The sequence below is a fragment of the Opisthocomus hoazin genome, chromosome 1 (genome assembly GCF_030867145.1).
Source record: "Opisthocomus hoazin isolate bOpiHoa1 chromosome 1, bOpiHoa1.hap1, whole genome shotgun sequence".
Lineage (NCBI taxonomy): Eukaryota > Metazoa > Chordata > Aves > Opisthocomiformes > Opisthocomidae > Opisthocomus > Opisthocomus hoazin.
Window position 1 is genome coordinate 24,591,727 of NC_134414.1, and position 24,564 is coordinate 24,616,290.

The 24,564-nt window shown below is 37.1% G+C and overlaps 1 protein-coding gene across 10 annotated transcripts in view; it reads left to right on the forward strand.

Moving 5' to 3' along the window:
• SGCG (sarcoglycan gamma) overlaps window positions 1–24,564 on the forward strand; it is a 150,834-nt gene that overhangs the window by 29,461 nt on the left and 96,809 nt on the right. For 4 of the 10 annotated variants that reach the window (XM_075419266.1, XM_075419276.1, XM_075419250.1 and 1 more), the window contains exon 2: window positions 10,384–10,475. Coding sequence is in view for 3 of the 10 variants with exons in the window: in XM_075419235.1 (XP_075275350.1) it covers window positions 14,841–14,894 (54 nt within the window). In the remaining 7 variants the exon portion in view is untranslated. Of the gene's footprint in view, window positions 1–10,383; window positions 10,476–13,738; window positions 13,847–14,817; window positions 14,895–24,564 lie in introns of those variants that run through there. The other 6 variants (XM_075419235.1, XM_075419226.1, XM_075419246.1 and 3 more) reach the window with 5 other exon arrangements.

Sequence of the window (24,564 nt, forward strand, 5' to 3'; positions counted from 1 at the left end):
AAGGCATATGATCTATGGTATTTTGTCCAGTCTAGAGTGTAAAGTACAAATGTGCAGTATGGAGAGACAGACTTGTTTGTGTTATTTAGAAAAATCTAAGAGAATACTTCAAATTTTAGAGGGAATTCACATAAATTAGATGTTTTCTTTATTTCATTCTTTTTATTGAAGCAAAGAGAATATAACTTAGCTAATCAGAAATTGATTGCTGTTTCTTTAAAGTCCATATCACAATACCTACGTATAGTGCTTAGTGCAGACCATTTCATACATATCTCTGTATCCTGATCCATGTTTGTTTGATTAAAATAAAGAGATACAATATATAGATCCTTATATGACCTGTCCATTCTAAGCCATGGTTTGACGATTAACCAGATATCTACCCAAGACTACCCATGTAGTTATCTCAGATTATTTAAACATGAGTGAAGAAACACCATCACCACCACCCATTTCATTAGCAGAAAAGAGCAGCTGGTACTCGCCAGAGAATCACTGACTCACAATGAGAGATGTATTAAATCTGTTCTCTTGCAGTGAAAAACAAGGGAAGGATACAAGATCCCTGCAATATATGGGGATATAAAATGCTACTTGAGCAAAGAGATACAATTAAAGTGTAGAAGAATCTGTTTTTCTCTATTGGCCTCTCCTGTAGAGATTACGTTGTATGATTAAATGAGTGTACTAATTTCCTGTGTCATATTGTGGAATGTGTTTCTGGAAGACATTCAATGTGTACGGATTTGTTGCTTGCAGAGTTAGCCTTCCAAATCTTAAAGGCTATGCTCCTTGACCTGTAACCTCCATGTTAAGCATTAAGAGCAGAAGGGGTATCTGCCTACATCAGACTGGCTATTAAAACAGCAGCCTCAGAGCACTCATCCTTTGTTCAGGATCTGTCTCTTGTGGCAGTGAGATGACCTCCATTAGTTGATGTCAGAATAAGGTCAAACTTTCCTACGGTACTTTACTGCCGGCTCATGTCCTGGTCTGTCAGTGTATGGCCTTCACATGAAGCATCATTATAATCTGCCCCAAGGACTGAACAGCTTCCCCAGCAACACTCCAAACACATTTACATTCAACTCCTTCCAGTTTCTGAGTATGTAACCTGAAGGCCAGTCATTGTCTTCACCTCCTCACAGTCACTTGGCCATCCATGTGGCTGCAGGAGGAGTATTCCTGTGTACTGCTGGATACTGAATATCAAAAATTGGTTTCTCTCTTCCCTGACTTCCCAGTCTTCAGCTAATGGCATATTTAGGGACCCCATCATGAAAACTAGTATGGCTGGAGGCAACTTATCTTCTAGCCCCAGCTGTCAAAGCACCAATCCCTCCTTGATTCTGTCTTCAAAATTTTAGGACAACACAAGTATCCAAAAATATTTCTTCTCTTCCTGTACCATTCTCTGGAGAAAATCTGAATATAGTATTGGCCAGATCTTTTCTTCTGGAACTATTTCAGTAGCCTGAAAACACACCGTCCTTTTTGTTTGCTCTGTTCTGTGGCAACCAGTAGGTACTTGTGGGGAAGTTTTGGGAGAGAGAAGGATACGTATTGTACTGTGCACCCAGGTATATATCAGGCTGTATGTCTGTTTTTAAAATGCAGCTTCATTCATTTTTTTTTTCTTCTTTTGGGGCTATTATATAGGTGGCAGCCAAGGAGTATTCAATTGTATAAGAAAAAAGAACTACTAGCTATTGTCAGTAAACGAGTATGTCCTTGACTTTAGAGAAAGCTTAAAATCCAGGGACATCAAGCACAGTTAATCAGAAAAGAAAAGTACATAAGTATCTACTAGAGCTTGTTTGAAGATACAAAAATTAAGTGGTCTGGTATTGATGTTTTTGCCAAGCATGGAATTTTAAGGATCCTGTGAGGCAGGTAAACTCAGTTAATTCTAAAGTCTAACCACCACAATTAAAGAAAAAGACCCCCCAAAGATGTGTGCACATTCTGAAAGTCTGAAAGGCTTGGCACTGACTACTCATATGTTGCTGGTCATCCTTTAAGGCCTCTTCCTATCGATATTCTGGGAAACAACAAGGATATTTCCTTAGAAGATACTACAAACAGTACAGATAGCTGTAAATCATGGTTAAGCTGGGTATTGCGGATAATTATACTGTGAATAAAAGGGTCCATTCTGTTTTGTACAGTAGCTCATGGCGACAGCACACTTATACACTGATTTTGATGCTTATCTGCTCCGAGGGATTAAAATAAAAGAGTAGGTCAGAGGCTGTTGGACACCTTTATCTTAGGAAATGGTCAGTGAATTTCTGTAAGTTGTTTCCTGCTGGAGGGGCTGGTCTGTGGCTTGGCCTGATGTTTGGTACAGCAGCTGTTAGCTAACAGCTGATGGGCTGGGTGTTTGACTGCACCGCTCCAAAGGAAGCAGCCTGCCTAGGTAGTGTGCTTACCCGGACAATGAGTGAGGTGATCCTACCAAGTAGGATGCAGCTGTTCTCACTTTAGCTGGTGCAAAGCCAACTAAGCGTGAGGAGTAAAGATGGAAAGTAAAATGTATTGACTAAATAACAGGGAAGAGGTCTTGTAACCATAACTTCTGTTACTTTGGCTAGTAATTCTGAAACTATTACGAATCACAGGTTCACTAAAGGAGAAATTTAGGCAGTTGTTGATGATGTTTATTCCTAAAACCAAACCAATTTTCTCCCGTTTTGTATAATGAGAGCAGCTGAGTAGAGCCTACTTCATTTTGTTGCCCATTTCTATACTTGGCTTTTGTTTATTTTTTTCAAAATAACCTGTCAGAATGGGATGCCCAATTATAATAAACATTACTCCAGATAGCACTCCAGAAAGAATGTTAGGCATGCTTTCATTCCTTGTTTAAACTAATTCAGCTATTTATTTTCTAAGTGTATTCTAACTTTGCTTAATAAGGTTGGGTGTCAGATATTTAAAGGCTGCCAAAATTTTCAGTTTATATCTGTCGATTTTAAGTCAGTGGTTTTACTATGGTTACTCTGCTTGCTGTGGTTGCCCACAGCTCGGCCTTGTGGATAACGCATCAAAATACTGGATAATTACTCTATTCCCATACCTAATTTACACATTTCAATCAAACAAGAAATAGCTTATGGTCTGTTCCCTGGTTGATTATAGCTTCTTCTATATTAAAAGGGCTACACTTACCATTTACTTGCTTATGCCAGATGGTAAGTTCCTGATTAAATACACTTCTTATGTGCCTAATTTTTCTTCTTACATTTTGGCAAAGCTAAAATATCAGTAGGGCCAACAGATTGCTGGGGTATATTATTAACATTAATAATTGTTATTTTTACAGTCTTTGTAGTGAATGGTATCTCAAAAAGGATCCGATTGATCAAGGGCTGCAACTTAACCTTTGATACTGAGACTCTACTTTTTTACAAGTTCAGACCTTCAAAACAGACTCTGAAAAATGATTTGCTGTACACTTTTATCCCTGCTCTTTAAATGCTGTTTGAGTGTTTTTCCACAGAAGGTCGAAGCACAAATCGCTATTTTATTATGGTGGTTGATCAGAAAAGTTGTTTGTCCTTTTTCTACTTCATTTTTATTGGCTGCCTTTTTGTCTTCCTAGGACATTGGGAGGGGTAAAAACTCCTGAGGATCTCAGCTAGATGTTGAGCTTCCATTGTCTGCCTGATGAGGACAATCGTCTCGATCTAGAAAAGTGACTGTGGATTAAGTACATCAGTCTGGCATTCTTAAATATGGTTCAGTACAGAGTATCCATAGAGTGATCTCAGGAAATCATCAATTAAATTATGTTTTAAAATGTGGATGCATTTTCTTAACCAAAGATTGTCCAAGCCTTCAAGATGAGGAATTCTTTCTGTGAACTGTTTTGCTGGGTTGACTCTGTACCTGTGTGGTGCAGGTCTAAGCTGACATTAGCAGTTCAGAAATGAGGGACTCAGACTCAGTTCCAGAGTGAAAAATGGAAGCTCTACAAAATACTCCTAGTTTCCAAAATAGTAGGTTATCTATATATGTTTTAGGCTGCTTTACTTTATAGCACTAAAAATGCTTCTTATTGTGCCTTTTCTCACTCTCCCCCCCATATTTGGTATTTTAAAATGCTAAGGCTTTTTTCCGTGACATTCTTTTAGTGAGTCATAAGGTGTAGTATGATTTTGAGTGCAAAATGAAGAGTAATCTACTTCAGAACAGTTTTACAGTAGCAACTTGTAAAATGGAAAATCATTAATTATTCAGTGTTTTATAGCGTAGTTTTGTAAAATGCTTTGGGAACATGGCTTTTGCTTGGCTACCAAAAAAACCACGAAAGATAATCAGTATTGGATAAAAACTTTTCCTACACAGTCTAAAAGAAATGGTTTAATTCACTAACAGTGGAAATATGCCTGATTTCAGAGGACATATAATTTGGTTATAATGTGGCATATACTGTGCAAACTGTTGAAGAAAAGTGTGTGCCTTTGTCTGTTAGCTAATTCATCCTACTGCATAGGATGCTAATGTAAACACAGGTGAATGTGGCAGATTGCCTAACTTGGGGGCTTTTTGTTCTTCGTACTTGCTGTGTTTCGTTAATAGGATTGACTGAATCAGGTAGGAGCTCATGGAAGCAGAGAAGGTTGTTCGTTGCTTAAGGACATTGAAAAATACTCCAGAAAAGATGATTTCAGAAAACACAAGTTTACCAAGGAGTAAAAAGGCAGCGAGAAACACAACAAGGGTCTAGGAGCCTGCAGATCTAAAGGAACAGTCAAGAGGAGAAGATGCTGCAAAGGCCACAGAGCTGCAAGTCATGTTCACAGGTGATGAAGTGGAAACTTCCTTGATTCTGCAGGAAAATTCAGGGTTTTCTGCAACTCCTGTAATTACTGAGGGGACAGAGATCAGGTCTGAAAGCAAGGAGACAGTTTATAAATAAAGAGAAATGGGCAGGAAATTAATTGTTTATAAGCTGTCTCCTATTTATGTCTGTGTTACCTAGCTGCTTCCAGGTTCTCTATTAAAAACAAACAAACAAACAAGTTATATTTTATAGTGTAGTTGAGATTAAAAAACTTCTGGTTTACTTTGAGGAGCTCACTATAAGAGAAAGTTTTAAACAGATCCACTTCAAAGTTCTGTTTTATACGTGTAAGTATAAAGACAAATTGTTTAGAAATAGGTCACGAAAACTCATGTAACTTTCTTACACAGTTGAAGCCTTCATTATTCCTGTGTGTCTTTTACACTGAATATTCATCAGAACATGTGAACACAAGCAGTCATGTAAACTGAAAATATTTAAAACTTCTTTTTGTCTAGATTATTGCTAAATAAAAAATAGGATATAGATTCTCTATATGCTTGTTTTGCTCACTCATTGATGTTAGTAGAACTAACATCCTCATTTTTCTTGGAGCAAGATTTAGTTAGGTAAATGACCGCACTTTACATATTAGGTGAAACATACCCTTGGGTTAACTCCTCCTTCAATTTTGTTTTCTTTTGTTTTCTTTTGTTTTCTTCTGTTAACTTTTAAATTTTAGTTCATTTTTTGGAGGTACTTCTGAGATCTTGAAAGTTAAACCTGTGCAACAAAAGAAATGAAGGCAGTTCTCTTTAGGACTCTTAACAGATTATCAGGAATGTGTTGATTTAATCTAGGCTATCTAAACAGCCAGTCTTACTCATGCTCTGTCTTTGAGCATGCATGCTGGTCTGTGGTATGACTGTCCCACAGTAACTTTCTCCAGTTGTTAAACAGGGAAGAAGCACTATAATAATGCTATCTTTTCTCTTAAATGTTGAACTTGTATTCCATCTTTTTATCACAGTTATTGATGACTGCAGTTTTAAGAAAAGTAAAGTAATGCAGGTTCCTCCTATAGAAATAATTTAATTGTCAGTTGCTCCAAATATAAAATTGCAATCCACTAAAGCAATCCACTAAAACTTTCTGGGCATGGAGTCTGTCATGGAATGAGCTCTGGGACCATGGTTCCTTTTCATAGTGTCCTGGCCAAAGCACTGTAATTTTCATATTTCCACTTCTCTTCTGCTAAATCCTTTGGAACAGGAAACATTTTTCTTGTATGCCTTAACTCTTTTTTTTCTTTTTTTTTCCTCTCATGCTTCCTCTCTTTCTGGGAAGATGCATACTGGTACTGAATGAAAAAAAATTCTAACTAATGAAGTAGACACTGAATCACAGGATTTAAACAGTTTTAGATGCTTTTATATGCTTTATTTCAAATGCAGGTTAGATACACCTGCTTTATTATGTCAGAATTAAAGATATGTTACTGAAAAATACATCTAATGATAAAAGAAAATGGGGGGCTTTTATATCTCTCGGTCAGCTATACTTCTGATCTGCCTGTGAGTAGGGAAGGAAACAAAAATGAAGGAGATAAAAGGAGTAGGAAGAAAGCAAAAAAGGGTGGTAAACTCATCGTATTCTTTAGGGTTTGTATCTGTACAAACCTGTATGCAATATGAGAATGTGGGTGCAGATACAGAGCTTCCAAGAACTATTAAACCTGTTCACCCATGGAGGGACAGTGATTCAGTTTTCTTTTTTATACAGTCACCTATACTGGGTGACAGCCATGTGTTTCACTTGAATTCCTCAAAGTTCATATATCCCAAGGCAGAAGACTAGACTATCCTGCTCTAGAAGTTTAGTGGACTTGGGGGTTTTGCTTTTGTTTTTAGTAAATGACAAGTCATGTAAAAGGAAATATTATGACCAAAGAATATGAAACATGGTTCTTTTTTGATTGTTAGTGCTGTTGACATCTGTTGTAGAAGTGATTTGACATACTGTACAGAATACAACTGTCAATATGCTACCTGTTACAGAGTGCTTGCGGATGGAGCTGTGAATAGGTGGGCAGTGAATCATATCCTAAAATAAAAATCTCAGTGCTCAAAATAATGAACCTCTTAAAAAGTGCTTTACTCCACTTTCCTGTCCAGAATATGGTAGAGTTTCATGTAAACCAAAGTACATATTTCTGATTTTCTTCCTGAGAAAAAGCGAACAATTAACTTCCTCAAGCCAACAGTGGTTAATTTCATACTTTGGAGAATGCTTGAATCGTACCAACCATGCAGTAGGACAAAATAATTCTAAATCTGTTAGGACACGTAACTTTTGGTGATTTTTTTTCTCATTGGTATTAAGTTAGGCAACATCTTCTGCCTTTAAGATACTACTATAGCAAGGTCTCTCCATTGTGTCTTCTAGTCTGCACGCAAGCCACAGATTCCATATTAGTCTTTCCCGCCTTAACTTGATGCTTTGAAAGGGTCTGCAAACCTGAGCTTTCTTGTTTGCTCTTAGAAAAGCAATTTGTCCCACCTTACATCTATTCCAGTTCACCTGTCAGGCTCATCTTCGCACAGAGTACAACAGTGAACACAAAGTACACATGCAGCTTTTCACTTGCTGCCTCACTACTTAGCCTCTTGAAAGAATCATACAGAATAAACCTCACAGAAATCAAATAATTTTTAATCAAATTGTGTGAAGATGCAATCCAAGCAGAAGATACCATTTAACACACCCAACCCCCACCCCTCAACTAGCCCTCTGTGACAGTTTGAATCTGTTTTACATAAATTCGTTTTGTACCTACATTAATTTGAAAAGCGAGTGAGTAGAGCAGGTGAACAGGAGTTGAAAAAGGGTTTCGTTCTGGAGCCACTGAACAAAACAGCGAGCCAAAGGGAGGAGGAGAGTCCAGGTGACAGAATGTGGCAAAAAAAGGAATAGAGGAGTATGGCAGCAAGGAACTGGGAGGTAACAGCTGAAGTGGAGATTGGAATACTGCCAGGATGATCAGGCAATAGAGCTACAGCCAGCTGTTTGTGCTCACAGCTGGAAAAAATCCCTAGAAACCAGACACAAGGACCTGCTGTGCACTGACACGCTGGGCAGTTGGATACTTACTTAGAAGTTCTTTTATTTCTATCTTGGTTTGCATAGTCATTTTCAGATTTTTCTGTTTTAGTTTATTGTTGTTCATACTCTAATAGAGCATAAATATTCTAAGTTTCAAAGTTGTTTTGAACCTCCTTGTAGATACCATGTAATGAAACGGTCTTGGCAGATCTGCCTTAAAGCCTGGTATATTTGATGGTCCTGTGTTAATATTCTGCAAGGTTCCTCTTGGAATATTTTCCACCTTGTTTAAGTAACTATTGACAACAATTACATTTTTATAGCTTTAATAGGCACAACAGTAACTTTAAAATGTTTCTTTCTATTTATATGTGAAAGATGAAGTCCCCCTTTAGCTCACTGTTTTGCTCAGATTTAGAAGATGACATCCCTTTCTAGATATTCACCGTAGCCCTGTACTTAGGAAGGGGCAAGGTCTCAATCTATCAGTAAACAGCCTGCTGTCCTATCCCTTACAGATTTAAAAAGCACATCAAACATAGCCAACTCAAAAGGCTTTGGAGGGAAACACTAGAAAAAATAGTTTCAAGCAGTTGTTGTTTCATGTCATGTTAGAGCCTCTATGAGCAGTGGGAAGTCAGGAGAACTGGAAAAATCTTTTACGAAAAGGTGATTTTTCTGTTGCATCATTATTCAAGCACACAAGTAACTATCATGCACCAGAACAAGAACTGAGAAGACTTGGACATTTTCCCTTGGTTCCTGGAAGTCCAGAAATGTCTAGTAACTAACTACTTTTTATGCTTTCTGACCATTAATAAAATTACCCCCCACTTTAATTGCTTGAGATTTGGATGGGTTTGGGTTTTGCATTCAGTGATTCTAATAGGTAAATATTTGCGTGTGATTCTTTTTTTTTTCATTTGGTAATTCTAATAGGTCTGTATTTTCAGATGAATTTTAGTTTATTCCCAAGGTATGTGCCATTTTGTCATTAACGTAAATTACTTTTGCTGTACTATTTGACCCTTCTGAATCTGTATCAAGGTATCTTTTAATCTTTCACATGGCAAACCTTCTGTTTAATCTGGAATTATACATCCTAATTTTAGCTATATTTACTGTTTGTCACATAATTAAAGTTTTCAGCAGTGGAGGACTTCTATTCTTAGTTAACTTCGTTATTAACTATTTCTTCCAATGTAATTCTGGGGACACAAGAGGCTTGGGATATCTTGTTGTGTTTTGTTTTTTTTTCTGAGAAGGGATTGTGACTGACACTGACTAATTTTTGACCACAAAGAGAAAGATACTGCAAATGCAGTAAGAGCATTAGTCCAGTACTAGCCAGATACTCTTTTGACTGCATAGATGGTCTAAGAATCTATTTCCTGACTACAGTATATAAGCTTCTATTGACACATACTGCCTTTTGGCAAGTAATCAGAGAAAATCTAACATGGAGAATTAAAATAAAGCTAGAATTTATTATTATTAACTGTAATATTCTTGTGTAGTATGTTATTTCTAAGATAACTTGTTTTTCCATAGTGGCTAGAATATCCTTCTTTTGTCCTGAATGCCCTTTGCTTAATAAATACTTATCACACTCTTTAAACATGTCAGAGATGTGAAAATTATTTGAATAAGTTAGAGCTGATATAGAGATGACTAAATGGCTTCTATGTCTGTTTTTTGTTAGATGAATTAGTTACACTGATGCGTGATCGTCATTGTCTTGTCCACCATTGTGTTGTCTTGTACTTTGAGGGATAAGCAGATGTTACTGAAATCTTGTGGGTATACACAGAGTTTTTGTCAAAATTATCATTTTTTGCTCTAAAAAAAATGACATCTCTTAATGGCATAATATTCAAACCACAATTTATGTATCTTTTTCCATTGCTTTTTTATGGCACAAATTTGCATGTACTTGTACTTAGTCAAGTGCTGGTATACGTGTACTCATGTTCCATGTGGAAGGTAAATAGGTTTGCTTAGTTACTTTTCCAGGACTAAATCGTCAGTTATTGACCTCCAAAATCCAAACAAAAAGGAGATTGGCAGTTTTTGGTGAGGAATGGGACATCAGCGTTCTTGACCTTTGAAGATAATTACTTGACTGGGAGAAGAATTTAGTTTTTCTACAGATGCATGAAACCCCATAATTGAAGTAACTGTTCATTAGACTGATGCATTCTAATGCTAGATGGAATTTGAACATTGCAACAGAAATGTTTTTTATTGTTTTTCACATAGGTTTTGGACTAGTATTTATTTCTCATTTACTGTAAACTGTGCTGTCATGAACATTTGCAGTCCAAACAGGTGTTGAGTGTTCCACAATTTTAATCTGTGGATTTTGGTCCATCGCTTGTAAGATGTTGTCAGTTGAAGTAGTCAGGAAGGCAGTTCAGGAATATATCTCGTTCTTTCCCCATACTCATGGAATTTTTTCCTTTCTCTTTCCATTGTTTGCATTTAAATAGGAGGACAGCTGCCTTCAGATGATACAGAACTCGCTGACAATTGCTCTTGCTTCAGTCCTACTTCATGAGAACTTCAGAAGTTACTAGCTGAGGTATTTATTTGTTCTTTTCATTTTTAGAATTTCTACTTTGCAGATACTACATAGGTAGAAAAGCAGACAAAAGACATCATGTATCTAGATGAAAAAGAGTAATCATATGCAGAAAATAACACTGAAGTTCTGTCTATAGAGAGAGTTACTAGGTGATATCACAGAATCACAGAATGTTCGGGGTTGGAAGGGACCTCTGTGGGTCGTCTAGTCCAGCCCCCCTGCCAAAGCAGGGTCGCCTACAGCAGGCTGCATAGGACCTTGTCCACATGGGTCTTGAATATCTCCAGAGAAGGAGACTCCACAACCTCCCTGGGCAGCCTGTTCCAGGCTCCGTCACCCTCAGAGGGAAGAAATTCTTCCTCTGTTCAGACGGAACTTCTTATGCTTCAGTTTGTGCCCATTGCCCCTTGTCCTGTCACTGGGCACCACTGAAAAGAGCTTGGCCCCATCCTCCTGACACCCACCCTTCAGATATTTATAAGCATATATTAGGTCCCCTCTCAGCCTTCTCTTCTTCAGGCTGAACAAGCCCAGCTCCCTCAGCCTCTCCTCGTAGCAGAGATGTTCCAGTCCCCTCACCATCCTTGTAGCCCTCCACTGGACTCTCTCCAGTACCTCCTCATCTTTCTTGAAGTGGGGAGCCCAGAACTGGACAGAGTACTCCAGATGAGGCCTCACTAGGGCATTGTAGAGGGGAAGGAGAACCTCCCTCGACCTGTTGGCCGCATTCCTCCTAATGCATCCCAGAAACAGAACACAATAGAATGGATGGTTTCAGTCGGAAGGGAGCTACAGCAGTCATGTAGTCCAACTGCTTGACCACTTCAGGGCTGATCAAAAGCTAAAGCATGTTGTTAAGGGCATTGTCCAAATAACTCTTAAACACTGATAGGCTTGGGGCATCAACCATCTCTCTAGGAAGCCTGTTGCTGTGTTTGGACACCCTGTCAGTAAAGAAATGCATCCTGGTGTCCAGCCTAAACCTCTCCTGGTGCAGCTTTGAACCGTTACTACACATGCTGTCACTGGATACGAGGCAGAAGAGCTCAGCACCTCCCTGTCCACTTCTCCTCCTCAGGAAGAGAAGGAAGAAAGCCATGCGGTGGCCCTTCAGCTTCTTTTTCTCCAAACTAGACAAGCCCAAAGTTCTCAGCTGCTCCTCACAGGATATCGTTCCAGCCCCTTCACCAACTTTGTTGCCCTCCTCTGGACACATTTAGGGACCTTCACAACTTCTCAAATTGTGGGGCCCAGCACTGCACACAGGGCTCACAGTGAGGCCGCACCAATGTTGAACACAGCAGGACGATCCCCCCTTTTGACCGGCTGGTTGTGCTGTGTCTGGTGCACCCCAGGGTGCGGTTTGTCCTCCGGGCTGCCAGGGCACAGGACTGGCTCCTGTGGAGCCTGCTGCCAGCCAGCACCCCCAGGTCCCTTTCTGCAGGGCTGCTCTCCAGCCTCTCACCTCCCAGTTTATACTTATGCCCGGCATTACTCCATCCTCCATTTTAGGTGCAGGATCCAGCATTTCAACTTGTTAAATTTCATTCCATTAATCACAGTCCAGTGCTCCAATCTAATCCAATCTGATCTCTTTCTGTAGCTGGACACTATGTTAGTCAATCTTTTTTTAGAAATTGGGAAATGAAATAATTGCAAATATGCCAAAAGAAAACATATTAAAACTAAGCTAAAATGTTGCTTTTTTGGGGCTCTTCTATCCAGTGTTATCTGATACTCTGCTTTTCTCCAAGAATGGACAAAAAATTGTGCAGGAAATCCCAGACATCAATAACCTGTCGACGAAATAATGACTAGGTAATGAACCCTTCAAAACTGTCTGGCATTTATAAGTTTTTTCCTCTAATATTTACAGGGATTTTCAATTAAAGAAAAGCTTTGGTGTTAACACAATTGTCTGTATCCCAACTGAAACCAGAACAACAATATACAAATGCTTCTGTCTCAGTTAATCTTTCATAAATCCATGAGATTAAACAGAAAAGTTGTTTTAAAGATATTTATAAATATTTTATTATGAAAAATATTTGTCGTTTTTGTCAGATACCAGTGAATTAATTGCTTTGTATAGAAAAGAACTTTTCCATTTTTTGTATGTAAACAGAGGCTGATAAAGGATTAATGGCCACAGAATTCATAAAGGGAAAAAAGTATCTTGTAAGCCTGTGATCAGTTGGATTTGTGTCAGTACTAAATTTATGATCTGCAGCTGTTAAATGTCTGATAGGAGCTTCATCTTCCAAAGCATGATAACAGTGTGAGTGCATGGCTAGAAAAAAGGAAACGTTGTGCTTTGAGAAATGAAATTGTCCAAACGTATAGATGATGATTGCAGTGCTTCACACAGCACAAAACTTTTATTTTGTAAATGTTACAAATGTATATTTTAATGCTTTTTAAATTTCAGACAGCAACCAGCACAGATTCTAAAATATCATATGTTGAACAGAAGGTCTGTTGGTTGTTGTTTGTATAGTCAGTCTAATGTAAGCAGCACTGGGCTGGAGTTCTTGTTTCTGCATTTGAGAACTCAAAGTTTAAATGGCACTGAAAAAAGATGTCTCATAATCTCTATAATACCATCTTAAAATATGTAATATATGCAATTTTTTTTATATATAGCTCTTGGTATTTATATGTATCTTTCTTAAATACCAAGAACGACTTAACTTTTTGGAAAGGTTGGTAATTGTTAAAGTAGTTATTGTATAGCAGTTATATGTGCTATTACGGGTATATTATATGTATTTTCTTTTTTTAAAGAGACTTTGTATACCAGCCAGTATAGAATGTAGTTACAATAAAATTAGCATTAAAATAAAAAATTTTCAGGAAAATTACTATTAAAATTCAGTTGGATGTTACATATGGATTCAGAAAAGAAAGCAGAAGTCTTTTTTTGTTTCTAATTTTGCATTGTATGACATTAGCAGCTAACTAGGTTAATAGTTTTTACGTGCAGATTCTATGAAGTGTCTCGTATTCTGAGATCTTAGTAAAGCATTTGGCGTTATATGACAGGTTGGGCCACGTTAGTATGCATTATGGATTGGTTATGTCTTACAGCAGGGCAGTTCCTTTCTGGAGTCAGTACACAACCATTTTAGCGGTAGAATTAGCTGCTTATGTCACAGATTATAATTAGCTGTGTCTGTATGCCAAAGCAACAGGATGGAATGCAAAACACAGCCAAACATGTGAACGAATTTTCTTCCAGTGATACTTGGCCAGGCCTAAAATATCTTCCACTCCAGATTTGAAAGTAGTGGAAAAGTTAGACAATTCCCTCTTGGGAAGAAAGTGATTGTAGTTTATTCAGCAGTCCACATTTTTTTCAGATCTCTAAGGTAAGCAACAATTTTTAAAATTTCTTTTCATACCTGTATTAAAATATTAGCATATTAATAATTGAGTTGTTTTTTGTTTGCTCTGTACTTGTTAGATGGATGTATTGAGCTTCTCCCCCATGTGATTTTCTGTGCAACATTTCAGGCTCATTCTGTCCTCATTTAAGGATCATGTTGCTGCTTATGTGATTTGTTTTAGGACCTAAATTTAAGTGTTCATTTTTATATAGAATTATTATTTTAGATTCTGATAGTTTACATATGCTTGTTTTTACAATTAAATGCAGTGTTAACTTGCATAGTTTAAACTTGCACTTGTGTAATATGAAGAAGCTAACTTTTAGTACTTTTTAAATCTTTTACAGTAAATGACCATACAGAGATATTACTATACTTATAGATATATACAGATATTTTTATATCTGATTTGCAGTAGTATACTTCTGAGGTTTGTAGCTCTTAATTTTTTCTCAGTTTATGTATCACATACTCAAAGTTAATTTTAGTCAAGAATGGATCCATGCTTCTGCCGAGCACTTCTTTTTGGCTTGATAGTGTGATAAGAACCTTCCATCTGAGGAACTGTTACCAAATTCAGTTCTAACTTCTTTGAAGCGTATTTGAATTAATATGGAGCGTCCAACTATGTGTATACAGAACTCCTTTAACAAGTTTTTAGGCTCCTGGAATTCAAGTGCATTTTCTCCTGGATGATTTCACTGACTGAAAGAAAATTACTAACTGGGTATTGATAGGTTACTGACTCATTGTCAGATGATTTATTGGATGATACTTGCTGTCTCTCCACAAACAGGTGCTCACACTGCATATTTAATCATGCATCAGAATGAGCACATAAGTTCCTAAAACATGGTGTTCTCAAAGTGTAGGAATATGATTTGACTGCATCAACACCAGTCAACTAAGCTCCTTTTCTAGAGAGAAGGGTGATTTCACCCTATCTATCTTAGATCTGCTTCTACTTGAGGAGGAGATGAATCATGTCCCAGAAGTGTCTGCCTCTGCATTGTCTGTGGAGGGAGCCTGGGTAAGTATGGCTGATGTTATCTGTATTTGCTGAGATGATTTCTGGCCTGTGTAGCCACACTGAAATGAGCAATCCATGAGAGAACTGTAGTGACTTTGTGCCATGAAGTTCTGAAAGTTTGCAGTCATTTAAGATTTTGTAATGTAAACTAAACTAACTTTGGATGTAAACTAAAAGAGGGCGGATTTAGATTAGATATTAGGAAGAAATTCTTCACCATGAGGGTGGTGAAACACTGGAACAGGTTGCCCAGAGAAGCTGCAGATGCCCCCTCCCTGGCAGTGTTCAAGGCCAGGTTGGATGGAGCTCTGAGCAACCTGGTCTAGCGGAAGATGTCCCTGCTCATGGCAGGGGGATTGGAACCAGATGAACTTTAAGGTCCCTTCCAACCCTTACCATTCTGTGATTCTATGATTTTGGAAGTTTTGGTTGTATGCGTAGTCGCAACTGATGCCTCTTTGGCTGAGATGAATGTATGTTTTTCTTCTAAACAAATGTGATATACTGCATAAAGACATACTTTCCATTACGTAATGAATAACAAATGGTCCTAGAACATCACCAAAGGGTAAGAACCACTGCATGAAGTTAGATTAAAAATAAAAGGATCTAAATTAAGCCAAGCATTAGAGGGAACCATTTAAAATCTTTTCTGAATCTTTACACTTTTACTAATAACACACAACTTTTTCCTGGTTGAAAACTCACTGTTTACAAGCAGGTTATATTTCATTTTTTATTTGTAATCGTAAGGCTTTAGTAGTGATATGAAGATACAATATTCATCCTTACTGTAATACGTTTGTAATTATTCAGATATGTATGACTATACTTAGTGTTGAGAAGACTCAGGCAAAAATGTGTGTTTTAAGGTACGGGAAAAGAGTTTTGGAGGAACAGTTGAAAGGAAGAAATTGATATATTTTATCATACAAACCCAAGCCTCTGTCAAAAGGCACTTAAAAGTTGTCTGGTCAAGATCCTGTTGCTTGAATAGCCGTGTAAGATTATTCCTTCCTGTGAAAAGTAATGCCTTTTACATGAGATACAAATCCCAGGTCCTAACCTCTTACAGTTTTTAATTATTTTCATGACTTGGAATTAAGTAAGCTGGATTTCCCATGGACTTACTTCTCAAAGTTGATTGTCTTAGATGTTTAATGAGCAGTGACTGAAGACTTTCTATAACAGAGACATTTAGAGGTCTTTCTCTGATACAGATTTTCTGATATCTAATAAGGTCGTCTTGCCCATTGCAGTCTCTCAGTGGAGAAATAAATGGGGTTTCTTCTGCTCTCTTCTGTCTCATTTTCAGAGAGTTTGTAGGAATGTAGTGTTTCTAATACTTCTACTTGTCTATTGAATTTGGTTAAAATTGGCCAAGAAGCTCAGAAGCTGTTGTAGGAGGGAGGGAAACGAATAGGAGACAGATGATTTAGACAGTGACATAGAGTGTGGTTGCTTTTTTATTTATTAAATCAGGCTAAAAGCATCATGGCAGTTTGGGTAACAGGTTAATTCAGTATCCTGGTCAGATTTTCAGTTTGGGTAACAACATTCTCACTATTTAATTCATCTGTAACTTTGGCTGCCTGGGCCAGTCTTCTCATTAAACCTTTCTGTTTATCTGCCAAAAGCTGTTAAGCACCTGCTGCATTCCATGCTGGGGCTGGTCATGTTTCTGTGGTGGATGAAGTACTACTTCTGTATAAGAATGTCAAGAGAACCATAAACTAAAGTACTTCAGTATTTTTAAAAATGGAGTGTGGTACATGGTAAAGGTTGGAAATTACTGGTATTAGCTATAAAATACATAGTTTTCACTGAAGCATATCACGTTTGTTTATTTCTGTGTGTACATATGTATATCCTTAAGGTTGTCTGTAAGAATCATATATATGTATTTTTGGTAATGGGATGTAGAGGTGGAATCATCTTACAGTAATGCCTGTTAAAACTCTTCAGTTCCCCCTTCTTCTTTTGCTGTGTGGTCAGTGCTGTGAGGAACAAAAGAATTTTCAGTACCTTTTCTTTGCCATAGCTTTTTCCAGTAATGCAAGTGGCAGATACTAAATTTTATGCAGACTTTTTGCATCATTGGTTTATTAGCTCTGGATACTGTTGGCTTTCAGAATAGGCTGGCTGTGTATTGTACATGAGCCTCTGTTTCAAGGTAAAGTTTCCTGGAGGTCCTACTTTGAATTTCAAAGTGTGCAGCCTCTGTCAGTGATGGCTACTGGTTGAAGGAGACTTCTCTGCAAAGTTCCACTGCATCCAGTTTCCTCCGTTTTGAGAAAAAGGAGATTGAAGTGACGGGCTGTGTTAAGAAAAAAAACAATGCTATGGTGACTCTGGACTATTGAAAGTAGAATAAAATGAAAGTAGGTCTTAAAAAATAAATGCTCTGGGATGAAGCTGAGTCGTCAGAGCTCAGCTATGGCAATGAACCCTAACAACAGACTGGGCTGCATTGGCAAGGCTGTAGATTGGAAACTGCATCCGAAGGTCTGTTCCAGTCCCGCTTTGAACTGGAATAGATGATCTGTAGGAGTCCATTGCACCCTAATTTTTTCTGTGATTCTTAGAATTTGCTCAGAAGGATTTTCCTGAATATTCCCTTTCTTATTATTATTTGCCTAGTGGTCTTGATTACTCCTCTGGTTGTCTTACTAGCTGATCCAGTCTGCAGTGTTTCAGATTTCATGTCTACTTTCAGTCTGAGGAGGGCATCACAGATTACCAAAGCAGATACATCATGGGAGATGGGTAGCTAGCAGTATTCTCGAGTCCCTGTTGGACCCACACAAAGTTGGTATAAATCAGTAAGAATTACTGTAATACTGGACTTGAATTTTACTTGGAAATACAAGAAGGAAGTGGGCCAATTCAGAGTTTAAAGCCAAAAAAGTAACAGTGAGGATTGTTTTAATAGCAGCATTCCCTGTGAACTTAAAAGTCACAGGAGGACATTTGGGAGACTGGCAGAAAAGGTTGTAGTTACTGTTTGCCTGAGTGAAAGTTTTCATGTTAGGAATAAGAAAATTATAAGATAGATTTCAGTATGTGGAGGAGGAAGAGATTGATTTGGGTTTGGCCGGAGTGCCAAATGAGATAGAGAGAGAGAGCATGGTCAACACTCCCAAAAGTCACCATGGATGAGGCAGACAAGGCTGTGTCGGGTTTGGTTCCCTCCTCATTGCTGTAACAGTATCCTGATAAAATCTGTACCTTCATATTACACCCCAAGGCTTCTAGCATATGTCCTGGTTCTACAAAAAGACAGTCGTGAGGGCTAAAGAGGTGCAGTTTACTCAGAGGGCACCCAGAGCCAAATTTTATGTAGTATGGATGGATGTAGTATAGCGTTTTATGTAGATGGAGCCAAACTTTCTGTGGGATGGGCAGCAAGAACAGGATAGGAGATGGTAGTCGTATGCTGCCCATACTACTTTTCAGGCTATTTCTCTAGTCTGAAATGCTCAAACAGACCTGACAAAGGGCCTATATACTGAAAAACTTGTATGCTTTTTCAGTCCTGCTGTTTGGTGTAATAAAAGGTGGGGGTTTTTATGCAGAAAAATTTTCTTCCCCGTAACATTCTACTTCTAGTTTTGTTGTGTTATGGTAGGTATTTTCCATTTAATGGAAATACTGAAGAAGGCTTCTGCAAACTTTTATCTTACTTAAACACAGAACTGCATTATGAAATAGTTTGTTTTGTTCTGCATGATTTCGTGAGTCATTTAATAATTATGTTCAATGCATGTATGAAGGTAATGCTTTTGAACAGAAATGCAGTTCTTATATTCATGAAGTTGTATAAGACTATTATATTGTCATAATACAGAATAAACTGTTTATAAGCTGTGTTTGATAAAGCCACTGTGTGTTTATGAGTGCCCCACATTGTTTTTGAATTGTGCATTTCATTGAAATTCTGTGACAACTTTCACAATCTGTGAGAAGTACTTACTTTTTTACATTTAGATCCATATATTTTGTTAATTTTACTTTTAGATAAACATCTGTTGAACTGATAGTGTTGTGATTCACACTTGGTGATTTGTTTGAACTGATTTTAATCATGTTCATGGAAGACAAAGCCATATCCCCTTAGCCGTATTGAAAACATCTAAAATGCTATTTAAATTAAGCACATTAAAATGACTGTCTTCCTGTATCAGAAATCCTCAGGTACCTAGTAACATAAGACTGTAACTCAGAAAAAAATTCAAAACTAGCATGCAGAAAATTACCTGGAAATAAGCTTTGATTTAGGGTTGTTTATTAAGTGAAGCATATAAATGACTAGTATGTAAAGGCAGCAGAAAGCAAAATTATTCTCTCTTCCTTTGCTTTATCAGAAGTTTACATCTTTTGCTGCCTTTCCCTTCTCTTTTTGATTTTCTTCAGCATTCCCTGGGCACTTTCTCACCATAGTTCACAGTCTTCACTTGTGTCTCTCATGCTTGTTTCCTGAGTATACCCACTACGTAACCTTTTTCTCTTAACCCCAAGAGTCTACTCACAGGATTTAATTTACTGCACTTTTTAGGGTCAAGACTTTTTCTTTTTTGCATGTCTGATTTCATCTTTTGTTAATCCATGGCTAAAAAGAAATGAGAAAATTTACAAGACAGTTTTCCCATCCTGGATTTCAACATTGTGGTAGATGATTTTAAGTTTCAGCTGAATTTTATTCAGTGTTTTCTTTTAGATTGAAGTAGTGGATTTTGAAGTCATGAGGACACTCTTTACTTTTGTACTCTAGAGGCTAACAAAAATCTCTCAGCTGTCATTATATTGAACTAAAACCTTTCTGATGGATGATTACCTTCCAGAAATGTGTGTAAGGTTGTTCTTCAACAGCCAATTAAGGAATTAAAATCGGTGCTAGGCAGAATTTAGTTGCCCAGATGGTCAGGAACAGTCCAAACCACCTGCAAACCTGGACTAGGTGAACCTGCAGAAACTAAGATCTAGCATCATTTATCTTTATTTTGCCATTAGAAACTTGCATAGACTTTACCAGAATTTGAGTTTAGGAAAGCCTCATTTGCAGATCTTTCTCTTCCTGGAAAAATGCTTACATGAGAAGATAACACCACTGTTCTGAGATCAGTGAAATGTTCATTTATTGTAGGGACAATTGTCAGAGGGCTTTAATCAAAATATAAATGCTTTGCTGCCTGCTTCTGACTTGCAGTGGAGCTTATCGGCCAAACATATCAGATGAGGATGTTTGTAAACATACATTGGACCTCTATTTATGCTGTTGTGGAACTTGGTTTTCCAAGTAAAGCCTTTGCTAGACTGGAAAGTGGGTTTCAGGTTTAGTGATCCCTACACATTAAAGTGAGTTGTTCTCCTGAAATAGGGGTCTAATCCAGCCTACAGTGCAGGTAGTAAAGGATCTAAGGGCGCACAAAAGCCACAAAGATTTTTTCTTAACTGCATATCAGAACTAGTACTTCATCATGAGCTGCAGTTCTCTTCAGACCTACAAGGAACAGATTAGGGAATTGGTCTTAATGTCTTTAATTCTGTTTTCACAAACTATGGTTAAAATTTTCAAAGTTTTGGAGCTAGTCTGTTGCTCCTTATTTATGGTCAAAACTGCAATTAATGCTGCAGTGGGTGCATAGGTAGAAAATAGCATACTGATATTGTTATTAGACTTTTGTGTAGTAATACCCCTTTTATTTTTATGTTCTGGGTCGGTTCTCTAATAAGATCTCCAACTACAAAAACTGATCGACATGTCTGGCACTATTGTCTATGTTTAATGAGCAAACAAGCTGTGTAATTTGAGTTAAAAAAGAGAAGTTATGCTTGTGCTCCATGAATATCTTCTCCTGTGTATGCCCAAAGAGTAACTTTAGAAACTACAGACATACTTCCTGGTGAATGTAATGTGCTTGTTATTTCATCCAGAAAGGAATTGTTTTCCAGTTTCCCAAATTAGGATCTTTAAAATGAAGAAATAGGCCAAAAATAGGTCTTACTTTTCAGATTACAGTGCTTGATTTACACCAGTAAATCAACTTTAATTGAAAGTTAAGAATTTTAATAACAACTGCTTATTTCCTCTTCGGATGAAGTACTTTCTGTGAAAAATTCTACTTTGAGATACAAGCAGTACATATGTTGTGTCAAATGAAAGATTTTGCTCTTAGTTTATTTTCAGATGCGTACTTACTTAACATGTACTCCTGGATTTTGTTTATGCTTCATTTGTTTTTACAGCTAATTGAAAGTTCAGCTATGTCTTTCCTATTTGCTTTAATCCAAAAAGTGGCATACTGATCAAAACCAGTATATATTTTGCTGTGTTCTTCATCTTCTGTGTTACTTGCATTACGTTACTGCTTTGTCACGGTTGCTGAAGAGACTTCAGAGTCGGTTGCTGCTTAAACAGTTGAAGTCAACAACACCAAAAAAGGCTTCTGAAGCACATGTCTTCTGATGTTTTCCTTATGTGTCTAACACACATTTAAACTAATCTGGTTTTCCCCTGCATAAGTAAAAATGAGTAATAAAGCTGTTACGACCAGTACTGCATTGCAACAGAAGTATATCAGTTTGTGTTCGTTGACATTTAAAATTCATCAGAAAAGGGCAGATATTTAAAATAAATGTTGGGACACAGTATAAATAGGAAAGCATTTTGCTTCCCTTGCTACTGAATAGGAAAGTGAATTTTGAATTTTTAGTTTAATGTGATTTTTCAAAAAAGGTACAGTTGTCACTTTCTAGTTGCAAGGTCAAATTATTCTTTTCCTATTTTTTAAAACATATCTGTGATCAATCACTTGCATTAGGGAGGGAAGACATGAAGACTAATTTTCATCTCTAGCCTCTGCGTCTAGTTCCATTCCTTGTTTCTTTTGTGTATTTTCACTTCACTATCCAAAAAAAAAGACTTCACAGAATAGGAATATAACTCCGTTTACTGTGTGAAATCATTTAGCAAGGATAAATAGACAGCTTTTCAAGGTCTTCAACCAACATAGGAAAGCACCACAGCAAGAAGTTGTTTTCTGTTTTGTTATTGCACCGAAGTCTACTGTATGAACTGGAAGTATGCCTCAAAAGAGATAACAGCATGCTACCTGGAAGTAGCACTTTCATAAAAGCAGCAGCAAGAACAGGAAAAAGAGAAGAGGTTATACCAATGCCTACGTGTTTATGTACTTAAATAGAGCTCTTTCTTTTTGCTCTCACAGTGAGTACCTCTTCCCAGAACAGATGACATGAAATACTTTTCCTGAGAACGACACTGAGGATAATGTTAAAGGACTTTTGCTAAAAGCTCTGTCCAAGTGGGACTTGCATTAGGAAAAGTATTTCTACATGACACATTTTGGCCTTGCTGGTAATCATTGTTTTGTGGTAGAAAGGATCCACTGTCACACACCTAGAACATAAAAAGATATCTTTTTTTAAAATAGTATTTTTAAATAGAAAAAGATGTAACTGCTTTTTAAAAAGCATTTTTTAAAAGTATCTAAAATTATTCTTTGTCTGGTAGACATCCACATAAGATTATGATAGCAAAGATTCTTTCGTGATTTGTATCCATCAGAGGGATTGCTTTCCTTTCCTTCACATTTATAGAGAACTTCAAGCCCTTCTGTATGTTCAACAACCCCAATGATGATGATTTCCCCATTCCTCCCCGTAAGTTAGCTTTGCAGTTCTGGCACATGTGTCACACTTCCCCTGCATATAGAAGTAACCAGAAAAAGCATGACAAATGAGAAAAAAGTTTTTAAAAAGTTCATGCTTGCCAGTGGTTTGAGATTCCTGGTGTTGTCTCCAGTGAAGACAAATTGAAGGCCACAAAAACAATTCTTACTTGCATTTAATGGTCCTTAAGAAATGAGATTTTGTACACAGAAACCAAATCTTCACTGCAACTCAAAGCTACAAACTACCAGATCCTGTCTGCAAAGTTTAACTTCACGATGTGTAAAAGTAAAACTTTGGGGTGTTTCTTTTCTCGAGATACAGTACATTGATCGTAAAGGAGGAACTAAAAGTAATTGAGAGCATCCAAGCAATACAGTAAAAGAAGAAGTAATTGAGAGTAGCAATTTAAATAGCAATACAAACAGCATGGGTATATCCATTTTGTCATAACATCTATGATACCCAGAGACATACAAACCACTCGAAAGTAGCCAGAATTCTGTTTAATCACCCAGGTTAGGAGCATTACTGATGATCTGATATAATAAAAGTTTGAATGTGACGACTTAAGGGGAGTTCTAAGATGTTCTTTCCAAATAAGCAGTATGCTAAATAAATACTCTGTAAATAAATAGAAAACTGTATACTTTGTACTGCAAAAGAAGTGTATTAAGATTATTCTTTGAACTGTTCATCTAGATTTCCTATTTCTTAAAATTGTGATGATGTTTTTATTTCTCTTTTTATGAAGGAATATTATTTCATTTCAAATTAGTATGACTTTGCTATGTCTTCTAGAGAAGACAGGAATTTTTAACTACTGTCAGAATTACTTGGTGCAATAGTGCATATTAGAAGCAGGTTAGCTGCTTTGAAACACTTTAAATTGTGGTCAAAAACACATAGCAAATTCTGTTTGTCTTTTGGACAGATAAATAAACTCTTAAGTTTATAGGCAAACTATTTTTTGTGAAATTACATAGATTATGTATTCTTCATGGAAAGATGTTATTGCAATACAAAATTATCATTATTTTATATTGGCAAAACCTAATCTAAGATTAGGTTCACCCACTTTCCAACACAGAATAAGATATTTTATTATACATGTCAAATATGTAAAACATACTCACTGTGTACATTTCAAGCCAAAAATCCACGCCCGACTTGTGCTCAGCTTCAAAAATATCTACGTAAGGATGAAGGTGCTTGCCAAAAAGTAAGCTGAAAGCATCCCAGAAAATAGTTAAGAGTGTTTTGTTGGAAGGACAGATTGGATCTATGCTCTCTATCAAGTTTGAGGGGGCAAAAGTAACTCAGCATGGCAAATCAGCAGATTAAGGGAAATAGTAGCAAGAGCTCGTATTTCCTAAATCTGAAGTTATGTGCAAATGAACAAAATACAAAAGGCCATGAACTCTGGCAGGTTAATTCTTACAGCTGGGCAAAAATATTTAAGGAACAGTGAACATCAGAAGTGATGATAAATCTTTCTTCAAACATGACAACCACCAAAACCTGCCAGGTAGTTTGTCTGGTAAATGGATGATCAGACTATAAAACGAATAGTCAGAGAAGTGAAGGATACAAGAAGTATGCAAAATGAATGAATTATATTTCTGTTAATTATGGAAGAAACTGGAGCACTTTCTGTGCTAGAACCCCACTTTATGGGGTACTCATCAAAGGATCTATTTCAGATTAAAAGGACCATAGAAAAAGCTTATCTATAGGGGACATGTAGATAAAATATACAGTAATATTTCAAAGTCAGAAGATACTCACCAAAGACCTCTGAAAGAACTCACAAATAAAATAAATTAACTACTAATGGTGATAAAAGGCCAGCTCTGAAGACTGCAGAATCCTAGATCAATACAGTTCGGAAGAGCCCTCTCGAAATCATCTAGTCCACTCTCCTGCTGTACTTGGTCAGAGAGTCTGTAGCAGACTCTTAGCAGAACATCACTTGTCCTTT